Source organism: Microcaecilia unicolor, chromosome 1 (assembly GCF_901765095.1).
Source record: "Microcaecilia unicolor chromosome 1, aMicUni1.1, whole genome shotgun sequence".
In the NCBI taxonomy this organism is placed as follows: domain Eukaryota; kingdom Metazoa; phylum Chordata; class Amphibia; order Gymnophiona; family Siphonopidae; genus Microcaecilia; species Microcaecilia unicolor.
The window spans coordinates 156547685-156574493 of NC_044031.1; the positions used below are offsets into that span (position 1 = coordinate 156547685).

Sequence of the window (26809 nt, forward strand, 5' to 3'; positions counted from 1 at the left end):
AACTGTTCCTGACCACCAGCATGATTAAACCAGTGGAGAGCCCAATATACAGATTATTATTCAGTGCCAGAGGATTAGCTGTCTTGCATAAATCAGGCACATATGCACAAGCAGTTGTCTTGCTTTGGGGAGTTTCCCCTCCCCCACCAAGGCAATAGTAGTCAAGGTAGGTACAGCAGATGCCAAATTTTTGTTTGGTAGTTCTAACCATATTTCCTATCAAACTTGAATGAACTGTATCTGTGTGTTACGTTTACTGGTGGATAAGGGAAGTTCCAATATCACAACCCCTATCTCACTCTTTCTAAAAATAAGTAAACAAACCTGCAGGGTACAAAAAAGGACCAATCCTTATCAGAATCTCTGTTTTCATGAATTTTTAGGGATTTGCATTTGTTAATGTGTAGCTGTATCATTGATTTACCTTAAAAATGTACCAGGCAATATTCAGGCCATAGCAATCTGTGGTTTTAAAGTTGCTGACAGCCACAAACTGAATTAGATGCAGATACTCCATGCAGGGCCTTGTCTGGGCACTGGCATTGAATATCTGCATCTTGACGGGCTCAGAAGTTATGTGGTTCTTGATCTATATTAACCAGGCAAAGATAAGACTGTTTTTTTGTGTGTCGGGTTAGGTCTGAGGAAACCAACACTGAATATCACTGGAGCCCGTGTATCTTCTGTGTTTGCTCTGACCAGTGGCGTTCCTGGGGGGGGGGGGGTGGCGGTGGTTGCGGTCCGTCCCGGGTGCACGCCGCTGGAGGGGTGCCACGTGCCTGTTGGCGCTGCTCGTTCCGTGCTCCTCTGCCCTGGAACAGGTTCCTGTTCCGGGGCAGAGGGAGCATGGAACGAGCGATGCCGACAGGCGCGCGACATCCCCCCCCCCAGCAGGTAAAAATGCACCTGGGGGGTGTCGCTTCGCCAGTGGGGGGGGAGGTGTAGTTTTGCCGGGGGGGAGAAGGTGTCGTTTCACCGGGGGGCAAGGCGCTGCTCCCGGGGGGGGGGGGGGGGGCGCATCAGCGATCTGCCCCGGGTGTCAGCCGCCTTAGGAACGCCACTGGCTCTGACTACGCTTACAGGCCACCCCGGCACTAAGGGCATGATTCTATAATGGGACTCCTCCAATTAGGCACCTGAAGGGCATGTGGTAGGAGCCTATTCTATATAGGAAAGTAGCACCTGGTTTAATTGCGAGTGGTGAAGTGCTACAGATTATGTCCATAACATACACTGTTCTGTAAGTTATGCATGTAAGTGCATCACCCCCCCCCCCCCCCATGCTCTGCTCCTGTGTATGCCTCCTTATAAATATACACTATGTAAGTTAAGTGGGTATTTGCAAAATAGCACTTAGGCAACACGCTCGTATTTAAGCAAATATGTGTGCACATGTGCTCGTAAATCTAGTATTCTAAACATTTAAGCACATAGGGGGAGATTCTATAAGTGACCTAAAACATTGGAACAGAAATCAATGCCAACTAAACGTATTCTATAAGTGGCACCTAGATTTAGGCATGGTATATACAATACACTTAGCTTATATATATCAGCACCTAAAACTATGTACTTCCATTTATACCAACAAAAACATGGCATAAATCCTAGGGCATTGATTTAGGCACACTGGCCATATTCTATAACTATGCATGTAAGTTTCAGAACACCCATGAAACACCCATTTTCAAACCCATAATCATGTCCCTTTTTGCCCGCGCACATTTGAAGTTAGGCACACTGGGTTACAGAATGCGCTTATTGAGTTGTGCGCCTAAATTCTAATTATTGCCATTTAGTGCTCATTATTGCTTGTTAAGAGCTTTTAACGATGCTGATTACCTTGTTAATTCAATTAAGTTACGCGTGTTGTTAAAGAATATGCTTGGATTTTGGCACAGATCTCTAGGCGCGCTATATATAATCTAGGAGATAATGCATGCATAAATCTGAGCACCTAGGTTATAGAATTGTCCTATAAGTGGACAGTGCTGAATATCCTTTCCTGGCCCACTGATTGGGGTTTAAGTGGTCAGGAGCATCTCCTGTTGCATAAACTCCTTTGTATATCTACCCCATAGTGTGTGCAAATATGATTTGGTATGCATTTACCTACAAATGAATGCACACACAATTGATTTGTGCCTGTTAAAATATTCTAATGCACTTTGAAATTTTGTGCTAAAGTGAATGTGTGAAATGTACCGAAGAAGCCTGAAAATCAGGAAAAATCCAAAATGAACAGAGTCTTTTGTTAGTACATGTCTCTATATAACCAACCAATTGGGATGAATTGCAACCAAATCATCCCAATAATCCATTGTAACTGCTGTCTTAAGCAGTCTTCCCCATCACCAAGAACCCATCCATTTCAACAAGATAGCATCTGAGCTGTTAAATATCAGGTCCTAGTTCCCAAAGTCCTCAGAGCTCTTGAAGGAGTGCAAAGAAGGTCATCTTGCTTTGGCTTAATGCTATCAGCAGGACACCTCTGAGATGCTGACTGGCTGTGGATTATATGTTGTCTCTGAGGGTTGAACTAATGGGTTGATGGCTCTCTATGAGAACTAAGGGGGCTGGTTAGTACTTCTTCTGGAGCAAGTTGAGAGGTTTTGTTGAGGTGGATACAATTCTTACTTCCTAGAATTCCCTTTTCAGCTTCTTTTGAGCCTCTCTAGTTCTCTGCTTTCCTTTCTACCAGACATTGTAGTAATCACAACCTCTTTCAGACACAAGAATATAAATGGAATGGATAAGAAACTTAAGAGGTTCATTATGATCTTTACTTTAAATTTCTGAAACCAGCAATACTACGCTGAAAGGATTAGATTTTTCTTTTGATTTAATATATGCAACCAAAGGCTACATTACACAGCTTCTGAAAAGGCAGTAATAGACGTAACATAAACACACCAGATCTTTTTTCTAAGGGAACTGACAAGAGCACAGAAATCATGTTCTTGTGATGAGGCTCTTACTGAGAAGGCTAGAAACATAATATAAGTCTTTAGAAACAATTGTAACTACAGGAATTCCTCTCTTCTAAAGTAAACCCTTGCTTTATTTTTATTTAATTTCTTATATACCGTCTGCTGATCTCAAAGCCATTGAAGCGGTTATATTCAGGTACAGTAAGTATGTTTGTATTCCTGGATGGTTCACAATCTAAAATCTTACTTCCTCCCTCTGATATTCAGCTAGTGGCGGTCAGCATTTTTAAAAATGCTAATTGTCAAGGGCTAAATTAAGCCCCTAATATTCAGTGCAAGGCCATATTCGCAGCAGCCATTTTGTGAGACTGGCAGCTAGGGGCAGGAGCACAGGCAGGAGTGAGGGGGCTGCGCTCCTGCCCCAACAACCCTCTGGACCACCAGGGAGTAGAAGTTAGGCCTGGGGGGGGGGGCTGCCTAGAGCACTGGGGCTGGGGTTGTGGTTAGGGAGGCGATGTAGTAGGGGAGGGGTAGTTTCAGCTTGGTGCGGGCTGGGGTGAGGGTGGGAAGGAAGGGGACGGGAGGAGGAAGATCACAATAGTTTAGGAGATTTTTAAAGTTATGTAGGTGCAGGCTTGATATTCAGTGCTGGCATCTGCAACACTAGGTGGCCTAATTTGGGACAGGTTTTGAGCTGTCTTAAATTAGGCTGCTTAGCGATGCGAATGCCAGCACTGAATAGTGATGGCACTCGCATAACCCTTGACTCCTCCCTAGCACTGCTCCCAGTATCGCCCCTGAGCTGCCCACTTTTTTTGTGAACGGTCAGAGGCAATATTCAGTGGCACTGCCCAGTTTAGTGAGGCTGAATACTGGGGGTTGAGTGGCCCCAGGGGATTTAAGTGGGCAGGAACCTCTTCTGCCCACTTAAACCACTCTGAATATCAGGCCCTTAGTGCCTAATATATGCACCAGTTCTGTGCTAAGATTACAGAATCCTAGCACTTATGAATGTAATTGTGATATTCACGCTCATAAAAGCTCTCTAAGTACACTTCTACAAATGGTGTATGCAACACACATAATGGGCTGTATTCTATATATGTCACAAAAATAAATTTACACTGAAAAAGTGCTATTCTATAAGCCATGCTTAAAGTTAGGCTCAATTTATAGACTAAAACTTGCACCCTGGAATCACACCTAACTTTAGGCATGGTCATTTGTACCAGCTGAAACATGGTACAAATGTATGTGCCTAAATTAGGCACATATTCCTGTTATTCTGTAACAATATGTGTTAATTGTAGGAACACCTACATTTTGCCCATTCCCCTCCTATTTCTGCACCCCTTTTTTGCAGATCACTTGTAATTTTTAGGCACAGATCCTGGGGCTAAATTTACACATGTAAATGCCAATTAAATCTAATTAGTGCCAACAATTGCTTGTTAAAAAGACAATTATTGGTGAAAATTACCTCATTATGCAATTAAATTTTGTGCATAAATTGGGTATGTACCCATATTTGTGCATGCAGGTTTTGATGACTTTTATAGAATTAGGTGGATAGTGGGCTGGATTCTATAAATGGGGCTCAACATTAGGTGCCAGAAAAAAATTGGCGCTAAGCACTAATATGTAAAGGATGCGCACCCTTTATAGAACAGTTTCACCTAACTTTGGGTGCAAGACTTGCACCTGCTGAAACCTGGTGTAAATGCTGGCACCCAAGTTAGGTGCACTGGTCCAATATTCTATAGTTACACACCCATGCTTATCCTACGGCCACGCCCCGTTCAAGGTACAGGTTATGGGAGTTAGGCACAATGCTTTATAGAATAGCTCCCAAGTATCGATGTTAGTGAGCTCATTAAGCAATTAATTTGCACGCACCAATCTGTGCACCATATATAGACTCTGAGAGAGTGTATATGTGCAAGGGGGGCATATATATATGGGCTAGATATGGACAGGGTTCATATTTACTTGTGTAAATTATAGAATACTACAGGTTAATCACTCAAATGCAACATTTAGCCATGTGCATTTACATCTGCTATAAACCAGGTATACGTGCTCATGCCTAAATGTTAACATGTAAATGCCAATTTATGGTCTATTCTGTAATGGCGTTTGGCTGGCCATATTTATTTATTTATTGTATATCATTTATACCCCACATTTTCCCACCACTGGCAGGCTCAATGTGGCTTACAACATTTAGGAAACATACAGTAAAGTACAATAAAGTGAAAAGGATATGGATGGCGTAAAGTTACAGGGGCAAGATAAAGTAATTGCGTTCACAAAATCTTTATAGGATTTGTAGTCCAGGAATCACGGATGCAGGACTGGATATGCTGTTAGAAAATAGTTCTTAGCATGTAGCATTTCATGTGCATATTGGTGCCTATCTTTTGACACACTATACTCAATTGCCCCAAATGTGACGTGCCCAAAATCACATTTTGCAGCACTCAGTTTCCACTATAATAAAATATCTTCATAAGGATTATCTGTTGACTCTAAGCATATTTGAGATGAATCACCATAATGCCTGTCCACAGTTTCTAGGATTTTATTCTGGCAGTTATCTGCTCCCCGTTTCTCTCCTCATAGCTTCTCCTCCCACCTACATCATTTCATTTTAATTATCTAAGTATCTGTTGAGTATTTTAGGAAGCAGGAATATTTGGCTTATACCATTTATTGGTAAGGATTTTTTTTTTTTTACTTTTTAAATTTGTTCCTCTTTTATTTCTTTGAACAACAGGGGGCAGTTTTCAGCTGGAAGCTATGCAGGATTTTGCCATTAGTGTTTTAACCACTGGACATGAATTTCCATCTCACTGCTTGAATTTCATGGAGTGGGCAAGTCCTCTGGAAGTACTGCCCATCTTATGCAATTCAAACCAAGAGATGGCTCCAGCAGACCCAGTGATTACAAATGTTGGCAATAGAATCCTGAACTCAAACCATCAATAGCTATGTTGTCAAAAGCTTTGCACTCTGATTGGTTCCTGTTGTCAGTGATGTCACAAATAGTGTACACTCTAATACAAATGTTAGCTAAGCAGTTCAAGCATGAATTAGTATGTGCTATCCACTTCCACACAAACACGACAACTGTTACCTCGGTGGCATGGCGATTTGTGCACACTAAGTTGTGTTAACTATAATGTCAGGTTAGGGGATGTGAACTAGGTGGGTCATTGGTGGAGAATGGGTGAGGGATGCATACTACAGTTAGTGTGCTAGCCATCACATATGCAGTTAGCACAGGTTCACTTAGTGCAGGGGTGTCCAACCTCGGCCTTCGCCAGAATGGGTTTTCAGGATTTCCTTAATGAATATGCATAATATACAATGGAGGCAATGCATGCAGATAACTCTCATGCATATTCATTGAGGAAATCCTGAAAATCTGACTAGATTGCAGCCCTCGAGGACCGAGGTTGGACAACCTTGACATAGTGCCTCCTCCAAAGGAGGCACTAAAAGCATCTGCGCTAATTGCAAACAGTATGCGCAGTAATGCAACTTTCAGTACAGTAATTGCTGAAGACATCCTGGGCCTGCTCTCAACAGAGCAAGCCTTTGTACTTAGCACATTTAAAATTTTGCTGTTAAGGTGTTTTAAGTGCAAAAACGTAGTGCACTTTATTAAAAGACCCCCATGAGAATCAATCTTCCTATTACATATGAAGAAATGTATTGCTTGTGCAATTGTAGCTGATTCCAAAGGTTCATGGAAATCGAAGGACAGCTATTTCAAGTACTTCATGCCTAGAGAATTAGCTGTTAAATTGCTAACAGGCTTTCCTATTTGTACTTTGGAAATATTTAGCCATCAAAACAGACCATCAATTTCTTCTACAGCAGAATTCTGGCTACCTTCATAAAACAAACTGGCCTAAAGCTTAATTTAATTTTGTGCTTTTTTTTTTAAATGATTGTTGTAAAATTAGAATTTTGCAATAACACCAAGTGAATAACATAAAAGAATAGGAAGAGCTCGGAATAACTATGGATACTTTCAAGCTTATATTATGAGACCAATCTACAATGGGAGGGAAATAAGAGTAAATTTCTCTGCAACATTTTCTATTTACATCTTGCAAACCTTATGCAATGAAATGAAACTATAGATCTAGAGGATATTTATTTGTTTATTTATTAGGATTTATTTACTGCCTTTTTGAAGGAATTCACTCAAGGCGGTGTACAGTAAGAACAAATCAAACATGAGCAACAGACAATTGCAACAGCAAAAATATTCAAATTACAATACAAAGTATGTGTACTATTTACAATATCAACACAATATGTAATAGAACATTTTAATTGACAGTGTAGGGTATAAGCAAAGAAGGGACATAAATAAGTAAGAAAGAAGGGGCATAAATAAGTAAGAGAGTAAGAGGAGTTAGAAAGTAAGGTGACTAATTTAAAGAAAGGTGCACATGAGATCAGAGAGATGGTTAAATATTAACTCAGCTAGGGTAGGAGTGGATAAACATGTCCTGCTGCAGTATGTGCAGCTCGAGTCAATCCTTGTGTGTGTGTGAGTGAGACTAACAAGTTAGTTACTTCTTCCATTAAAGGCCTGGTGGAAAAGCCAAGCTTTCATCTGCTTCCTGAAGTAGAGGTGGAGGGGCATAATCGAACACGAACGCCTATCTCCATGGGCGTCTATGTCCGAAACGGGTACGTGAAGAGGCGGGACAGACCGTATTTTCGAAAAAAAATGGACGTTTTTGAGCTGGGCGTTTGTTTTTTTTAGCGATAATGGAAACTAAAAACGCCCAGCTCAAAACGTCCTAATCCGAGCCATTTGGTCGTGGGAGGGGCCATGATTCGTAGTACACTCGCCCCACTGACATGCCAGGACAACAACTGGGCACCCTAGAGGTCAGTGCGGTGGACTTCAGACAATGCTCCCACATGCATAGCTCCCTTACCACGGGTGCTGAGCACCCATCCCCCCTCCCCCAAAACCCACTACCCACAAATGTACAACACTACCATAGCTCTTAGGGGTGAAGGGGGCACCTACATGTGGGTACAGTGGGTTTTGCAGACCTCCCATTTACCAGCACAAGTGTTACAGGTAGGGGGGATGGGCCTGGGTCCACCTGGCTGAAGTGCACTGCAGTACCCACTAAAAGTGCTCCAGGGACCTGCATACACGCAGACCTCTAGGACTTGTTGCTGCTATATAACATTGGCACACCAGTTGACACCTGAAGACTAATCTCTCTGAAAATATCCTTTATTGGAATAAGCACGCTTACTCACCGTTAACTGCAGATCAGAGGTTGTGCCCCACTGGCAACGAGTCTCCCTGGTACTGAGATGAGCAGTAGGTCAGAGCTGGCAGAATGGTGTACAATGCCCTCTTTCAGCCACATTCAAGGTAAGAACTAAGTTCTGTAATGTGGCTAACACGTGAAAGGGATCTAAAACTGGCTTACAAAAATGGCCACTACCTCATGGACTACCGGAAACACAACAGGGCACACTCTGACCCAGTAAGCAGGGGGAAAAGCACCATTGGAGTAGAGCCTACCAACTACCAACATCGTGAGCATTTGCCACAAGCTAGTGGAATCACGGAGCCCAATACCCTACACCCACCACAATGCATTGCTGATGTGACTCTGCAATACGCATAACAGAAAAGGTGTCACACTCACCCGAGAGCCACATCAGAACCAGGGAAAGGCTGTCACAGGATAGAACACATTCTGCTGTCATGGAGGTGGGTACGGCATTTGAGGCTGGCATATAGGCTGGGAAAAAAAGTTTGTAAATGGGTTTTTTTTGGTGGGAGGGGGTTAGTGACCACTGGGGGAATCCAGGGAGGTCATCCCTGATTCCCTCCAGTGGTCATCTGGTCAGTTGGGGCACTTTTTTTGGGACTTGTTCATGAAAAAAAGGGTCCACAAAAAGTGACCCAAAATCGCGGTCAAAACGCCTTTTTTTCGATTATCAGCTAAAGACGCCCATCTCTCCTCAGCTGATAACCACACCCCAGTTCCGCCTTCACTACGCCTCTGACTCGCCCCCGTCAACTTTACCCAGATTGCAGTTGGAAACACCCAAAATCGGCTTTCGATTATACCGATTTGGGTGCCCACGGGAGAAAGACGTCCATCTCCCGATTTGGGTCGCAATATAGGCGTTTTTCTCTTTCAATTATAAGCAGGATAGTCTACTAAGTGGAGCCTTTCAGGGAGTGCATTCCAGAGTATAGGGGATACTCCGGAGAAGGCTCGCTTGCGGGTATCACATCTTGTAATGCTTTTTTTTTTGAAAGGGTGTGGTTAGTGATAGTCCTTGAGAGGACCTTAGTGTCCTTTGAGGTGTGTAGAGGATCATCCTATTCTTCAGGTACTCGGGGCCGTTTCCTTTAAGGGACTTGAAGATCAGACATAGAGCTTTAAATTTGATATGAAGATGCAAGGAGGTTGGCTAATGAGCAATGTCAGGAAATATTTCTTCATGAAAAGAGTGGTGGATGCTCACAGAGTTGACAAAAATGGTGATGGAAATCAGAAATTTAAAAACTGTTCAGGTGATCCCTAGAAGATGCAAACCAAGTACTGAGCACTTTGGCTCAAAATAGCAGTGAAATGACTTGTTGCACTTACAGAAACACATGGGTCTTAACTTGCACATAACATTAGAAGCAACTATACTGGGAGTATCCTATACTGAGCATCAGGTATAACCCTAACCACCGTACTGAGAAGACTGGATGGGCCACTGTAGCTTTTATGTACCATCATCTACTAGTGATGTGCATTCATTTAAATGATCATAGAAATGTCAATGATGTTTCATTTCCAAAGGAGATTTCATGTCACTTTTAACCTGAAATGAAAGAAAAAATCCTGACATTTAGTTTTTCCCCTTCGTATGATAAATATTGCACACCATTGTTTAATAATGCACACTCTTTATCACTAGGTGCAGTACTGAAAAATAGTGAGGGATATTTTTGATATGATATCTAAGTCTGATTTTTGATATGACGTCTAAGTCCCATTTAGGACGTTTTGCTGAACATGTCCAAAATCAAGTGGTAAACGTGTGATATTTGAACCAGAAAAAGCGTCCATCATTTGTATCGAAAACAGACATTTTCTAGATGTTTTGGTGCTCAGTGCATCTATCTTTTTTAGGACCATTAAAAAACAAACATAAAAACAAGCCATTGGAATGTATGGGCATCCAGCATTCTTAGTAGACTGACCACACAGATATCCCAGCAGAGCAGTGGAGCACCCTATGGGACACTGTAGTGGACTTCACATAAAAGGTCCTAGGTATGCATCTCACCATTACCCCCTTATATTGTATGGTGAGGCCTTCTAAACCCACCAAACATCTACTCTACCCAACTGTGCACCACTACAATAACCCCTAAGTCTGCAGGTAGGGTTTTGGTGGGTTTTGGAGGGCTCACATGTTCCACCACAAGTGTACCAGTGAGAGTGGGATATGGGCCTCGGTCCCCTTCTCTACAGTCCACTGCACGGACCACTAGGCTACTTCAAGGACTTGCTTGATGCTCTAATTGGACTGGCCAAAACATCTGAAACTGTCATAGAGGCTGGTATATACTGTTTCTTTCACATCTTTGGGGGTTGGAGGGGGACAATGACCATTTGAGGAGTAAGGGGAGTTCATGCCTTAATCCCTCCAGTGGTCATCTGGTCACTTTGGGCCACTTTTTGTGACCAAATCATGATTTGAAACCAAACCTTCTAACTTTTAGCCCCGGACATTTTTGTTTTGTTCCATTATAGCAGAAAAAGGTCTAAGTTTTCAGAATGCCTATATCCTGCCCCAAACATGACCCCTTGAGATTTTGATGAATTGCATAGAAAGCTGTTTAAAAATGTGTTTTGAAAATAGCAATGTGGACGCTTTGGCAAAAAGAAAAATCCATCTGCCATATTGACCTACTTTTTGGATGTTTTTCTATTTTGAAAATGAGCCTAGTGTGTACATTAAAGTATAGATCTTCATTTATACCTGCTCTTGAGCAAGTATAAGTGATCACATCTACATTCTAGGCACATTGTCTACATTTTAAAAAGGCAATTAGGTGTGTACTTTTATTTTTAAATTTGCACCTATGCAGGTGTCTCTGTAGGCCCCTACCCATGGTATCCCATTATGAAATTACCTTCTTTGGGGGTAATTCTGGGGCCCTTTAACAGAATGTCAGTAAGCCCAATGTGGGCTTACCGCTCGCTGTTCCAGGACTAACTCTGGCCCAACGCAGCCACCGGTGGTTGTCCTACCCCGAAAGTGCACCATTTCTGGGGAGAAAAGAAAAACCCCGGAAATGGCTTGCATGGTGGTAACCTGGTAGTAATCGGGCATTGGCGCACACTGCCCTGTTACCGCCGGCTTAGTGCAGAGCCCTTATCGCCACTTGAATGGGTGGCGGTAAGGGCTCCCCACCGCATGGCCATACTGTAAGAGCTCTCTTACCGCATAGCCATGTTTGCTGTGGGCTTTTTACCCACTGTGCTAAAAAGGGCCCTGGCACATGCAAAAAATGGCCCCTGCCACTCGCGCAGGGCCCTTTTTTCGCAGCTTGGTAAAAGAACCCCTCTATGAGGAGCTGCCTGGATTTAGTTAGCAAGAACACATCTAAAGGCTGATATGATAGTCATTTACACAGCTATATGGGTACATGCACATGTAAATGGCCATTTTACAACTCAGTGTTATTCTGTAAAATGACACCTTAATGCATACTGTGGAAGTGGGTGTTCACATGGGCACAGTTTAGGCATAGCATGAGCTGGACACATAATTACATGCATAAAATATAAAGTATTATAATTTATGTGGGCTCTAATAATTTAGGTGCAAACATTATGCCCCCAGACTCTATATAAGGCGTGGTGAGTAGTGTGCATTAAATTACACATGCAGCCAATTTACATGCACTACTCAATTGAGTAACGAGCCAATTAGTGATAATTGGCCAATAACAACCAATTATCATCAGTGACTGGAAATAATTGTAATTTACCTGCACTTTGTTGTTTGGTGTATTCTAAAAAGATTTGTACTTAAGTTTCAATGTATGTAGCTTAAAAGGGGGCATAGCCATAGTAGGAATCTGGGCATATTGGGGTATCAATCAAATTTATGCGCATTGCTATAGAATTTGGGAGTATGTGTTTACATTTAGATGCAGGTATTTACACCAGGTTTTCAGTGGCATAAATTGCCACACCTAAATGTACCCACATTCCCACAGCCTATATGCTATTCTATAAACTACATCTTACTGTATACATGGGTTATAGAATAGCAATAAGTGCATTATTCCAGCATATCTACATTTTCAACGCCATACACAAATCTAGCCCTATACTAATGGCTAGTATAAGTGATCACGTCTAAAATATAGGTGCATTTTTGACCTATGCTAATATTGTATAAAGAAAAGTAAAAGCAAAAAGGTGTGTTCTTGGTGCCTAACAGTAGATGCCCCTGTACAGAATTGCCCTCCAGATGTACAAGTCCTCTTGAATATAGACCCACCCACTGATTTTTTATATGAGATAATATTGTATTATGACCCAACCAGTTCCTTATGCTAAACTAACGCTCAATGTGTAATAGTATGAAGCCTGCAAACGAATCTGAAACAGATCAGGATAGCAGCATCCTAATTAACTATTAAGCAAAATAGTGAGATTGAACAGTGTGATGATCTTTTCAAGCTAGTTTTTTCAGGAAGCAAAGAAAATGTAGACATTGAAAGTGGAGTTTGATGATGTGTTGTAACTGCTAGTGGAATTGTTTGAATAGAATTTGCTAGCAGTATTGCTGTGGTGTGACGCCATAGGCTTCTGCAGGGTATAAAAATAAATTGACTTACTGGAACTGACCTGGGTTGTTGTCACTCCTTTGTGGTTATCACATTCTTGCTGCATGATTGACCTTTAAAATGCCTGACAAATGTCTGGAGATGGTTAAGAATATTTAATGCTTTTTGTTTGCTTGAGTCACCCCCCTCCCCCAACATCACACACACCCCATCTCCACCATCACCACAGTAAATATTGAAGATGAATTCAAAAAACATTAGGAAAACAAAGGAACTCTACTCCTCGCCCCCACCAACACACAAAGAAATCATACTTAAATTCTGTATCGAGCCTATGAAATGACTAAAAAGCCCTTTTACTAATGTGTGTTAAGCAGTTAATTCAGGAATTAGTGTGCGCTGTTACTGCACAAACATGGTAACTGTTACCACAGTGGAATGATAATGTACATTAGTTCATGCATTAACTCCATGCTGTGTGGGCGACTTATGGACAGAGTATGGGTATGGACTGCACACTGCAATTATAGGAATTATACTGCCATGCGCTGCCACTTGTGCGGATACTATCCTTAAGAGGAGGCAGTAAGTGCATTTGCACTAATTGCAACAGTCATAATATGCATTAAAGAACACCTCAGTGTAGTAACAGCAGAAGACATGCTGGGTACACTCCCAAAAGTTACCACACAGTCTTTGCATTCACTGCATGTTCATATTTGTGGTATGTCTACTAAAGGGTGCTAGGAAATTGACTTAGTGTGTGTTAATGCAGGGCCGGTCTTAGGCAAGGGCGACAGGGGCCTCATGCTTACACAGGGCCTCATGCTTCTAGGGGCCCTGCATCTCTGGCACATCTGTCCTCCTGTCTCGGAACACCTCCCTGCTCCATACCTTAATATGCATCCACATTTCAGTAGAGAGCATCAGGCAGCAACAGCGATTTTCATATCCTATCAGCTGCTGAGCCCAGAGCCTCCTCACTGCTGTGTCCCGCCCCCTGTTGATGTCACTTCCTGCTTCTGTAAGGGTGGGATGCAGCAGTGAGGAGGCTCAGGGCTTGGGAGCTGACAGGATCAGTGCTTTTTTTGTGCCGGTACGCAGGATATAAAAATTGCTGCCACTGTCTGCCACTCTCTACTGAAACGTGGTGGATGCATTTAAAGGTATGAGGTTCAGAGAGCTCTAAACCTTCTTTTAAACTGATAAATTATGACTTATGGTGGCAGGCGTGGGCGAGCACAAGCGGGGGGGAGTGTGGGCACAGCCAGGGGTACCCACTGAACTGGTCGTTATGCTCCTATTAGCCCTCTCCTCAAGTCACTTCACTGGCTTCCTATCCATTTCCGCATACAGTTCAAACTCCTCTTATTGACCTATAAGTGCATTCACTCTACAGCTCCTCAGTACCTCTCCACTCTCATCTCTCTCTACATTCCTCCCTGTGAACTCCATTCACTGGGTAAATCTCTCTTATCTGCATCTTTCTTCTCCACTGCTAACTCCAGACTCCGTTCCTTTTATCTTGCTGCACCATATGCCTGGAATAGACTTTCTGAGCCGGTACGTCAAGCTCCATCTCTGGCCGTCTTCAAATCTAAGCTGAAAGCCCACCTTTTTGATGCTGCTTTTAACTCCTAACCCTTATTCACTTTGTTCAAAACCCTTATTTTATCATCACCACCTTAGTAATTCCCTTATTTCTTATTTGTCCTGTTTGTCTGTCCTTATTAGATTGTAAGCTCTGTCGAGCAGGGACTGTCTCTTCATGTTCAAGTGTACAGCGCTGCGTACGACTAGTAGCGCTTTAGAAATGATAACTAGTAGTAGTAGTAGTAGTGGTCTGCAAAGGGCCCAACAATTGCTAAGTCCAGCCCTGTTCCCTTGTTCTAAGCTTATTTCCATTGCATCCAGGAAATAGGGTATTTTGAAGTATTTCTTTTTCAGGGGTCTTTTTACTAAGCTGTGGTAAAAGGGGTCTGCTTCAGCATCAGTGCATGTTTTTGATGCATGCAGAGGCCCCCTTTTAAAGCAGCAGGTAAAAGGCTGGTCATTTTGGGGGAAAAAAAGGGCCATGCGGTAACTGAACCACTTACCATATGGTCATTTTGCTGGAGAGTCCTTACCGCCACTCATTGAGATGGCAGTAAGGGCTCCCGCACTAACTCGGTAGTAACTCAGCTGCATGTGACGCTGCCTGATTACCGCCAGTTAAGTTCCAGCACTATAAAAATCCAAAAACGTAATGTAGTGCCAGGAATAGTGCACACTGGGGATGGGAACTAACGCCAGGCTCCTGTGGTAGCCTGGCAGTAGTTCTGGATTGGCACATGGCAAGCGTGTTGCTGTACACCAACCCTTTAGTAAATAGGCCCCTCAAGTTGTGCACTAATATTCATATTAGCGCTCATAACCTGAAAAAAAGATTGACAGGGAGCACATACCACCTCTTACTTAGAAAGGGCTCTTGTGTTATGGACGTGCTAACTAGTTTGTGCATGCAAATGTCAATGCACTAGTTGAATAGCGCAGCCATGTTCATTTTCCACACATTACTAACACATTACTAAGGTGATCAGTTTAGTTTCCTTTATGCATTACCTATATACAGCTAGAGTGACTCTTCTGAAGTAGGCAGAGAGAAAACACCAACGCACATAAAACACAAATAAAAGAGACAGAGAAGCAAAGAATAAAAACAAAGGGGTCCTATTACTAAGGTGCACAAAACAATGGCTTGTGGTAGTGTAAGCACAGGTTTTGGGCAGGCACCGACCCACTTTTCAGTGTGCCTATAAAAAGGCCTTTTTAAAATTTTTGCTGAAAATGGACATGCAGCAAAATCAAAATTGTCGTTCGTCCATTTTATTTATTTTTTTTATTTATATCAATTTATATAATGTATCTTATTGCAACTGCAAACCAGAACAGTTTACATATATAAAAATACAATTTGTATATACAAATAGACAGACAAGGAATTCCATTCATGACAGGAAAGCACAGCAAATGTAAATTAACTACATAGTACAAACCAAAATGGATTATATTTAGTATATAGTGAGGCTACCCTTTTATTTGACCTTATCTCTTATTCTAAGTTCTGTTCTACATAACTTATAAAGAAAAAGGTTTTCAAGAGTTTCCGAAAATGGATGTAAGAATTCTCTAGTCTGATCTCTTTTGGAAGGCCGTTCCAAAGAGAAGGGGACAGGTAGAAAAAAGCCGATCTCCGTGTAGATTCCCATCTAGCCTTAACAAGAGAGGGAATAACTAACCTATTATCTGTTAGAGATCTAAGAGTTCGCATAGCAGTGTACGGAATTGTCAGATTTGATAGGTAATTAGGGTTTAATGTATGGAAAGCCTTGTGAGTCACAACGAGAATTTTAAACTTGACTCTTGCTTCAACCGGAAGCCAATGCAGACGATGCAGTAAAGGTGTTACTCGGTCATCCCTCCGGGCCCTGCAAATCAAATAAGGTCTCTGACCTTACTGCCAGCCATTGACTTAGTGGTAAAGGCTCACGCAGTAACTGGGTGGTAATGACCTGTGCGAGTCAAATGCCACTTGGCGCGCGCCCGATACACACGTCTGAAAATAAAAATTATTTTTCAGATGCTTATGCAGCTTACTAAAAGGGCCCCAAAGATAAGTAATTTAAGTCAGTGACAGTGGAAGAATACATGATTGATATAAAGGGAAATTATATCGCCATTTTTGTACATTGATCCTGATTTTAGTTGGCAAGCATTTTGTGTGTGTGTGTCTGTGTTTCATTTAGCATTTAGTTCTTTCCTTAAGAAGAGCTTGCATTATATCTTTTATTTTACAGGACTGTTGTTATGCCTATTGCCAATGAGTTTGTTCCAGAAATTGTCCTGGTATCAGCTGGATTTGATGCTGTTGAAGGTCATGACCCTCCTCTGGGTGGATACAAAGTGACAGCTAAGTGTGAGTAAACAAATACATAATCCGATTTGCTTAATTCAAGGGTATGCAACATATGTCACTTGGACAGCATACAGGGCCAGATGCACTAAACTTAACAAGCCAGCAACGTGTTTTTTAAACTGGTTCTAGCCAGTTTAGTGTGCAAGTAGTAAACCGGGACATGCACAAAAGGGTTCTCTGAGCCATTTTCCTGTCATGGTAGCAGCTAACGAAAACGGAATGCAAATGAGCTAATTTTTTATTTCCGACCTCATGCACAAAAGCAGTCCCTACCTTTACTGTGGAAATTTTAGCGTGAGGTGTGGACCTGCCGGTTCTTCATTATTGCAAGTAGGAGGGGAGAAATAAGGCAGGGAAGAGCACAAAAAATAATAGTCTAACAGCTTACACGCAGCTTCTTTGCGTGTATGAAAGCCGTGCCACATATGTTTCTTTTTCAAATTACATTTACTGTCAAGAAATTGGGGGGGGGGGGGGGGGGGGGAGTACTGAAATGTAAAGCATAAAAGTAATGGTGACACCAAAAATGCAAGGAAGTTAAGGGTCCATCAAAGAAATAGGGTCTGTGGGACACGGGCTTGGTTCCACCCCCAGCTGTTCCTGCCGCTTCCTTCTATTGGCCGGCTGACATCCTAGAACGCCCATCTCCCTGAAGATGGACTCTCATTGGCTGGTTGCTGTCCCAACTCCTCCTCCCTGCAGGGCTTCCCTGACGACATCACTTTAGAGCTGTGAACTGATTGGATCCGAACTTCCTGGTGTTCCCCTCCACAGAGAGGAGCTAAACCAATTGGACAGCATCAACCTGGGATGTCCCGCCCACTCATTACTGGAGGGGGGCACCAGGAAGTTCGGAACCAATCAGTTCACAGCTCTAAAGTGATGTCATCAGGGAAATCTTACAGGGAGGAGGAGTTGGAACAGCAGCCAGCCAAAGAGAGTCCATCTTCAGGGAGATGGGTGTTCTAGGATGTCAGCCACCCAATAGAAGGAAGCAGCAGGAACAGCTGGGGGTGGAACCAAGCCCTGATGCTGCTGATTCCTCACAGAAGAGCGGAGAGCAGCAGAGTGAGGTTTTTCTCACTTTTTCCCAGCAGCCGGAGGCAGGGAGCTGCAATACAGGTATGCCCATCCAAGAAAAAGCGCTTTTGGGTCTGCCAACAAAAAAAAAGGGGGTAAATCTACTGCTATCATAGCCGCAGCTTGTCTGCATGCATGAGAGTCGTCTGTAGCATGCGCAAAGCAGCCACACAAAGCGATTGACTGCTCTGCGCATGCTCAGCTCACCAACTTGCTTCCCCTTATCATGTGCAAATGAGCTGGGTCACAAAAGCAATGAGCAGCTCATTTGCATGCAATTTTCTTAGTGAATCCGTCTGTGTTTCTAAATCGGTAAGTTTTTACTGATTTGGAAACGCAGACGGATCCTTAACGGAACCTTTGTGCATCTGGCTCACAGTGCCAATCAGTGAAACAGTTACTGGTAAGTAACTAGCAAAATACTTATTAAAAGCATAACTGAGTATGCTGTGATATACTACTAATTAGCTGCTGTACTGTTACCACCTAATGAGCCAGCATTTGGTGATAGCTACTAATAGAATTAACAGATTTTCTGATGTGATATGGGTCCTTATTCAGAAGTTTCTTTATCCTAAAAATTCCTGTTACCCAAGGAGGGAAAAAATAAACTTCTTAGGCTTTGACTCTATTTTGTTATCTGGAATATTCCTATTATCCAAAATTTGGTTGACTTACTAGATCTTGTTATTCAGGAAAGAAAAAAACCCCACCCACAGTCTGAAATTCATTTCTAAAATAATTATTCGAAACTTCCATTGTCTAGGACAAAAATATTGTTTAGAACAAAGCTGATGCTAACCTTTCTAGATACAGTTGCTCTTTTGTATTTTAAAAATGTATATGATCAAGAAAAATACATTTTGTAGTACACATATTGTCAAAAGTAGGACACTTTTGTAAGTGAACGTGAAATAAAATCCTGCATTCTAAGGGGTTATTCTATCAAGCTGCAGTAAGCACTACTACATGCTTACCACAGCTTAAAAGAACTTACCATGGGGCACGCCGAGATGTCCTATGGTAAAATCCCGATTTGCACATGTTATCCATGTGCTAAAAAATACATTTTACTTTTTGTCCGAGGAGCATGTCTGGAGGGGTGGGGGTGACGAGTGGGTGTATCTGTGCTAATCAGTTAGGGGTCCTTTTACTAAGGATGCGCTGAAAAATGGCTTGCGGTAGTGTAGGCATGGGTTTTGGGCATGCATCAATCCATTTTTCAGTGCGCCTGTAAAAAAGGCCTTTTTACATTTTTGCCGAAAATGTACGTGCGGCAAAATCAAAATTGCCTCCTGTCCATTTTGAGTCTGCAACCTTACCACCAGCCATTGACCTAGCAGTAAGGTCTCGGGCGCGTATCGGCTGCGTGGCAAAAATGAAATTACCACAAGAGCCATGCGGTAGCCGTGTGGTAACTCCATTTTGGCACACATTGGGTGCGTGTAGACGGTTATGCGGCTTAGTAAAAGGTTCCCTTAATGCAGTCACATTGTTGTGTGCTAATTAGAACATGGAGAGTGTGAGCCCTTACCATCTTCAAATGGGTGGCGGTTTCAGGCTATGGCAAAAAGTAGCTTTAGCAGGTGGGAAAGAACCCAGCCACACCTCCTAAAGGGAGGCTGGGCACAACCGGGCCGATGGCCTGCGACGGGGGGGAGGGAGGGGGGAGGCGGGAGGAGGGTGCAGGGAGGATAGAAAAGTAGAGATAGGCAGGCAAAGGGTTAAAGCAGGGGAGGGGAGGGGAGGGGCGGAGAGAAAAGAAAAGTTAAAGGAAGGGAAGGAAAGGGGAATTTCCTTTCCATTCGGGACAGCAAGGAGAGAGCAGCGTTCTTACCTTGATCCACTCGGAGAGTACATCTGTATTCCTTCTGATCCCCCGTCGCCGCGTGGGTAGACAAGGTCGAGGCAGGCAGGGAGCAGCGCAAGCGTGCCTGGGAAAAACCCGTGGTCGCTCCTCTAGGCGGGCAACGAGTACCGACATCGCGATTCGCGACGTGGTGAGCGAGCAACTATGCCATCACAACGCGCCAAGAAGCAAGGGGCAGCGAGGAAAGCCGCCACGAAGGCAGCATCGCACAAGAAGAGCAAGGCTATCCAGGAGCGAGATGGAGAGGCGAGCCGAGCGATGCCGCGACGGAGCAGTCGATCAGGAACTACGCAGCAGGCGCAGGCAACACAAGCACAACCAGCAACAGACATGGATGCTTTGATGGTCGAGCTCAGAAGGCAGATAGAACAGCATGGCGTGTCCACGGTTACGCAGCAATTGAGGGACATGGGAGTCGACTGAGGACAGAGCTGATATGGAGCGGGCATCGCAGCTGCAAGATTCCAGGTGGCAGCATACGCAGGCACGGACACCAGCACAGATGGCGGCGATTCAGAATGCCCCGCAAATTCCTGCAGGGGGTAAGTCGCTGGACAGCGCCGTACTACACATGGCACAGAGCCAACACACGGCCTTCTTACAGGTCATTAGAAACGCTGTACAAGATTATGAGGCAGCACTGGTCGTTCCTGCGGCAACAGTGCAGAGTGGACAAGCAGGTGCCCTGGGTGCCACAGAGTCTGGGGCACGGCAGGGTGGGCACCCAGCGATGGGTAGCGCGCCGAGCGCCGCCGAGTCTGGGGCACAGTCTATAGTCACACATGAAGGGGTAGGCCAAGTATTCAATCCTAGCAGTGACGCTTTATGTGGGGTCTTTACCCTTTCCACTTGTGTTCCCAAGGCTATGAAAGAGAAAATTTGGAGGAATGAGTTCATAGACATTTTTTCTCTGTTGCTACGGGATACCGACGAGGAAAATAGCCTTGGGAAGGACAGCCTTATCCCGCCATGGGAGCGGGAAAGAAAGCCAAGAATTTATAAATCCATTAGCAATTGGTTATCGGCTTTTCACATATTTATGACGGTTATAATTGAGAGGGAGCCAGAAGTGGGGCCATACTTAGTACGATATATGGATACCATTAACAGAGCACATAAGCGCTATGGGGGTTGGGCTTGGCTCAATTATGATATTAAATTTCGTAAGAGTATGGCAGAAAACCCCGCTATCTCATGGAAACACAGGGTATTTGACTTGTGGATGGATGAGATGGCAGTCAATAGACCTTTTGCACAAGACAAGGGCTTCAATATGGCCGCTAGCACAGGGAATCGGCAGGGGCAGTCCTTTCAGGCATTTCCATCAGGGCAGCGCCAATATAGCGGTCAGGCAGGAAAAAAAATATGCAGGCAATTTAATAGTGGGACGTGTACGTGGCATCCCTGTAAATTCAGGCATGCTTGCACAAACTGTGGGGGAGGCCACCCAGCGACATACTGCAGGAGCACAAGAAATAGGAGACAACAGAACTCCCAGTCAGGACACGGGTCAGATGCAAATGGCACCATCCCCCATCAGGCTTGAGGCCATGGAGTGGTGGTTATCACACTACCCGGATAAGGCCAGTGCGCAAGCCATAGCTTCAGGTTTCAGTTCAGGTTACGTAATTCCCTATAGAGGTCCCAAGCCCATGTCCATCACGTGCCCGAAGAATGCAGCCTCCATTAACACGCATTCACAGGTAGCGGAAGAAAAGATAGCTAAAGAATTGTCGCTGGGTAGAATGGCGGGCCCGTTTACGGACCCGCCATTCTCGCCCATGATAATATCTCCAATAGGGATAATTCCGAAAAAAGAGCAGGGAAAGTTCCGCCTGATCCAGAATCTCTCTTATCCGCTAGGCGCCTCTGTCAATGACTATTTGGACCCTGATAGCTGTACGGTTCATTATGCGTCAGTAGATAAAGCTATTCAAATAGTCAGGCAGCGGGGAAGGCAGGCACACTTAGCAAAAGCCGATGTCGAGTCTGCTTTCCGCTTGCTGCCAGTGCATCCAGAGTCCTTCCATTTGCTGGGCTTTACTTTTAAAGGCCGCTTCTACGTTGATAAGTGCATACCGATGGGTTGTTCAATATCTTGCGCGTATTTTGAGCAGTTCAGCTCATTTGTACACTGGGTAATAGAGCAGATAGCCACAGAGGGAGCGGTGGTGCACTACTTGGATGATTTCCTGTTCTGCGGCACGGATGCGCAGGAATGCGCTGCCGTGTTGCAGGTTTTTATGCAGGTAGCGCAGAAATTTGGCATCCCTTTAGCGGCAGATAAGACTGTGGGCCCAGTGCGGGTAATTACATTCCTAGGGATTGAGCTCGACGTTAGAGAACAGTGCTCTAGATTGCCGATAGACAAAATTGTTAAGCTGACTGACGCAGTTAATGCTATGTTGCAGGCCAATAAAGCAACATTGAGGCAGTTTCAGGAGCTTTTAGGGCTATTATGTTTCGCCACAAGGGTGATGCCCATGGGGCGTATATTCGCTAGAAAGCTGGCCTTAGCGACCGCCGGAGTATCACGGCCGTATCATCACATAAGAGTAACAAAAGCCATTAAGCAGGATCTAGAAGTCTGGAGGCGCTTTTTAGTAAATTTCAACGGGATTTCATTTTGGCATGATGCCCCCATCCAAGCAGACGCGTTACAGTTCTTCACAGATGCAGCGGGGGGGGGAAGGTTTCGGCATTTACTTCCAAGGGGCATGGTGTGCGGCGCGATGGCCAGAAGCTTGGGTGGTAGCAGGGACCACTCGCGATATCACATTCTTAGAACTGTTCCCGATAATGGCGGCTTTCCACATTTGGGGACACGAGTTAGCGGACAGGGCGATTATTTTTCATTCCGATAATATGGCGGTAGTGCACGCCATAAATGGCCTGTCCGCGCACACAATCCCTACCATTAATCTGATTCGGGAGATAGTTCTGCAGTGTTTGGTACATAATGTGGCCATAAAAGCAAAACACATTGCGGGTAAGGAGAATGTACTAGCTGACGCTCTCTCTCGTTTCAAGTTCGCCGACTTCAGATCCCGGGCTCCCGGTGCGGAACCGTTCCAGACCCCGATCCCAGACAGTGTATGGAGTTTTGGACCGCGGACGTCTGGGAATTGATTCTGCAATCCTTGTCAGATGCCACGCGGAGGAGGTACATGGCGGCATTGCGGTCCTATGCTAAGCAGCTGAAAGAGATCGGACGCGCTGATTTCTTCACGTCCTCAGCAGTAGTGCAATTTGTCATGGCATCACGCAAACAAGGGCTCAGTAGAACACATGTACTAGTCACTCTAGCTAGCATCGCATTCTTTACCAAGGCAATGGGAATAGCTAACCCAACAAAGCATTTCGCAATAACCCAGATGATGAGAGGTTGGCACAGGACAGTAGGGAAGACAGCCGATAGAAGGCAACCAATTTTACATCATCAACTGGTCAGTCTTTTTGCTGCTTTAGAGGCGATTTGCGCCAGTGCCCCGGAGGTCCGCTTGTTCAGATGTGCTTTTGCGCTGGCTTTCCATGGTGCCTTGCGCGTCAGCGAGGTAGTAGCAAGATCAAAGAGTGCCAGCCCGGAGATCGGTCTCCTTCTGCGTGATGTCACCATCACGGATTCAAACGTTGAGTTGCTGATACGCAAATCCAAGACCGATCAGCGGGCGCAGGGGACCCGCATCCGGCTGGGCCGGAAGAGCCAAGATATAACATGTCCAGTATTGAATTTGAGGATATACTTAGCAGATAGGCCCAGGGGGGAGGGTTGGCTGCTGGTCCACGCAGATATGACACCGCTGACCCGCTTTCAATTCACAGCCGTCTTGAAGCGGTGTGTGCAATGGGCAGGCATGCCAACGGATGTCATTAAGACACACTCATTCCTGATTGGAGCAGCCACCGAAGCAGCAGCTGGCGGCATGCATCCGGAGGGCATCAGGCAGCTGGGGCGGTGGAGGTCAGACGTATATAAGCGTTACGTTCGGCCCGCGCAGATGGTGCAACCGAGGCAGCTGTTCTGATGCGCTTGAAGTGGCACTGTGTAGGTATAGTCGATGCACATGTTAATGTTTTTAAAGTTTTTGGGCTAACGTCTCATTCTCCCCTGTGCGTTGCAGGTCACCAGGGAGAGCCACGGCAGATTTGGATATGCGGTCACTCCTATGTACACTGGGCGCATAAGAGGGCGGCAGCAAGACCCGCTGGACTGAATCTGGGTTTTAACACTAATAAGATAGCGATAACTTGGCTAGGTAAAAGGGGAATGTGCTGGGCGCAGCTCATCCCAACCGTGCTGTGGACGTTAAGGTCCATCGGGCAGCCTGACGTGCTCATTGTGCATTTAGGAGGCAACGATCTGGCCATGGTTAATAGTGTGCTGCTATGGAAAAATATGCAGCAAGACCTAGCGAAGTTGGCAGGCTGGTTCCCACGGTTGCGTTTGGGCTGGTCCAGCATCATTCCACGGAGGGTATGGAGAGAGGAAAGATCACACAAGGCAGTGGATAGGGTGCGAAAGAAAATTAATATTGGGATGGCTAAGTTTATGATATCAATTAAAGGGCATACGATAACGCACGAATTGATCAAAGAGTCATGTGCAGGATTATACAGGGCAGATGGAGTACACTTGTCAGACATAGGGCTCGATATATTTAATTCTGACTTACAGGGTTATATCGAGGCGCTTATGTTCTGAGCAGGTCGCAGTCAGGAACAATGGGGGACCACGGCGAACGAGGTGTCGTGGCCGTGGTCAGTGGCGGTAAGAGGAGAGGTTGACGCAATGACACCAGGGGGTACACAGCAACATACCAGTAACACTACTAACTGAGATGCTGATTACAGGGGCAGAAAGACCTCTTGCAAAGTGATAAGCATAAGCAACAGTACGGCTGCATAGTGGCAGCAGGAAAATCTGGACAGCGTGTCTCCTGGCTTAGGCGGCCGGGGGGCCAGAACGCTGTTTTGGATATTATGGCTGGGCATCCTTAAGCGGGATGCGCCAGGAGTCTACGGGTGCTGGTAATTGGCACAGGGAACCCACAGGCTGCTTGGGCGGCAACCTGTGGGGCATACTAAGCATTTGCGAGACCCGAAGCTGTGTACCCCCAAGTTATTAATTGATGATAAATGTTAGTTATGTGGTTATGACAATAATTATGTGATAATATGTTATAATGTTGTTTTGAATTGTAATGTAAAACGTTCCTGGCTGCGGCCAAAAATAAATCCAACATTCTTTAAGATGCGTTTTGGTGTAGTGTTTGCGAGTGAGGCGGAGCAAGTGCCGAGTGCACGAGTTGAGACATAAGGGCAGGCTAAGGCCACATTTTGCTGCAGCTTTGTAAATGGGTCCCTAAGTAACTATACCTGAATTTATCCATTTATTTTATTTTTCACTAAAAATCACAAAGCATATGAAGGGACTAGTCAACTCAGTTTATGTCCAGAGATATAAAATGTTGTTTTCTTACAGCAGCCTTAATTTCTACCCAGGATAACATGTTCTTCTGAGGCTTATTTGACTCACTAGGGGTCTGTGTCAAGACGCACAGAAAAAAGGATTTTCTTTCACAAATGTACTGAGTTATATTGGCATCACTTGGGTCCTTGTCAAGATGCACAGAAAAAAAGGATTTTCTTTCAAAATGTACTGAGTTATATTGACATCATTTATCCACAAGTGGAGCTCATCTCTCAGACTAATATCACTGAACAACTTGAAGAAAAAAAAAAAAAGCAATAATGCCTAAGTAGAATTTTGACAACAATACACATTCCTCCAGGCTCAAATACTTGCAAAAAAAAAAGCAGCCCTAAATACATTGGCTGATATTCAAAACTATTTAACCAGCCGGAAACAGCCACTGACCAGTTAAATCAATTGTTCTCAGTTACCCAGTCATCTTGAATGGCACTTAGGAGCTCTTTTACAAAGGTGCGTAAGAGCCTGTGTGCATCCAACACATGCCAAATCGGCATTACCACCTGGCTACCACATGCCCTGGGTGGTAATTCTGAAGTTGGTCTGTGTGGTGCTTACCTGGCGTTAAATGGCACTGTATGCACACTGCATGCCTACCATCCGGGTAGCATGTGAGACATTACTGCTAAGTAAATGTGTGGCGGTAAGGTCTCAGGCAGAAAATGGACACGCGCTGGCTTTTATTTTTCCGCAAGTCCATTTTCCGGCCCCTTTCCAGGACATCAAAAAATGACCCAACATGTATTCAAAAGATGCATTCACACTGCTGCAGGCCATTTTTTTCCTGCGGCTTAGTAAAAGGGCCCCTTTACTGGTTATCTTCACTGAAAATGGCTGGTTAGTGCCAAAATCAAAAGCGCCTAACTCGTGGGCGTTCCAGGGGGTGAGTCGGGTTAAGTGCCAGTATTGAGCTCCTAACCGTGTAAGTAAACTGCTTGGGACCCATAAATAACAGTCCTATCTTTACGTTATTTCGCTTATGTGGTGAAGGGATGAATATTGACTTAGGACTCCTTTTATAAAGCGACACTACCGATTAGCGGTATGCTGAATGCTAAGAAATCCATTCAATTCCCATGGGCTTCTTCGCATACAGCATATTCTAATCAGTAGCGCCACTTAGTAAAAGGAGCCTTTAGCCAGCTATATGCTAACCAGCTCAAAAAACCATGGATATCCAATGCCGAAGCCCAGACAGGACCCAGCCTTTAAAATCCAGGAATAATGCTGGTGGGGGGCAGCAAAACTCTCACTGCCGCCGACTGACTATGAGAGGGAATATATTTCAGTATATCAACTTTGATATCAATCTATCCTTAATCAGGACTTATAACAAATTCCCAACAGACAGATAGCCAGCATCTTCCTCAAATAAAATTATTGGGGCCAATTTTATTTTATTGGGCTTGTCAGCTTAGGAACCTAGGAATCAATTTTCAAAGAGCTGTGGAGTGACTTTTTAGAATGGATTTACAAACCAGACTTGGCACATCTCAAGTTCCACTAGTATTCTGTAACAGAATCTGCTGACATAGAACCTGTTTTAAAATACATGGTGAAATGGATTTTAAGTGCTGGTGATGTGTCACAGGGTCATCCATTTTAGAACCAAGAG

General features: G+C 44.3%; 1 protein-coding gene across 1 annotated transcript in view; it reads left to right on the forward strand.

The window, feature by feature from the left end:
* Window positions 1-26809, forward strand: part of LOC115470681 (histone deacetylase 9-like) — a 632873-nt gene that overhangs the window by 376408 nt on the left and 229656 nt on the right. The window contains exon 11 of the mRNA XM_030204118.1: window positions 16635-16753. Within this exon, the coding sequence (XP_030059978.1) occupies window positions 16635-16753 (119 nt within the window). The remainder of the gene's footprint in view (window positions 1-16634; window positions 16754-26809) is intronic.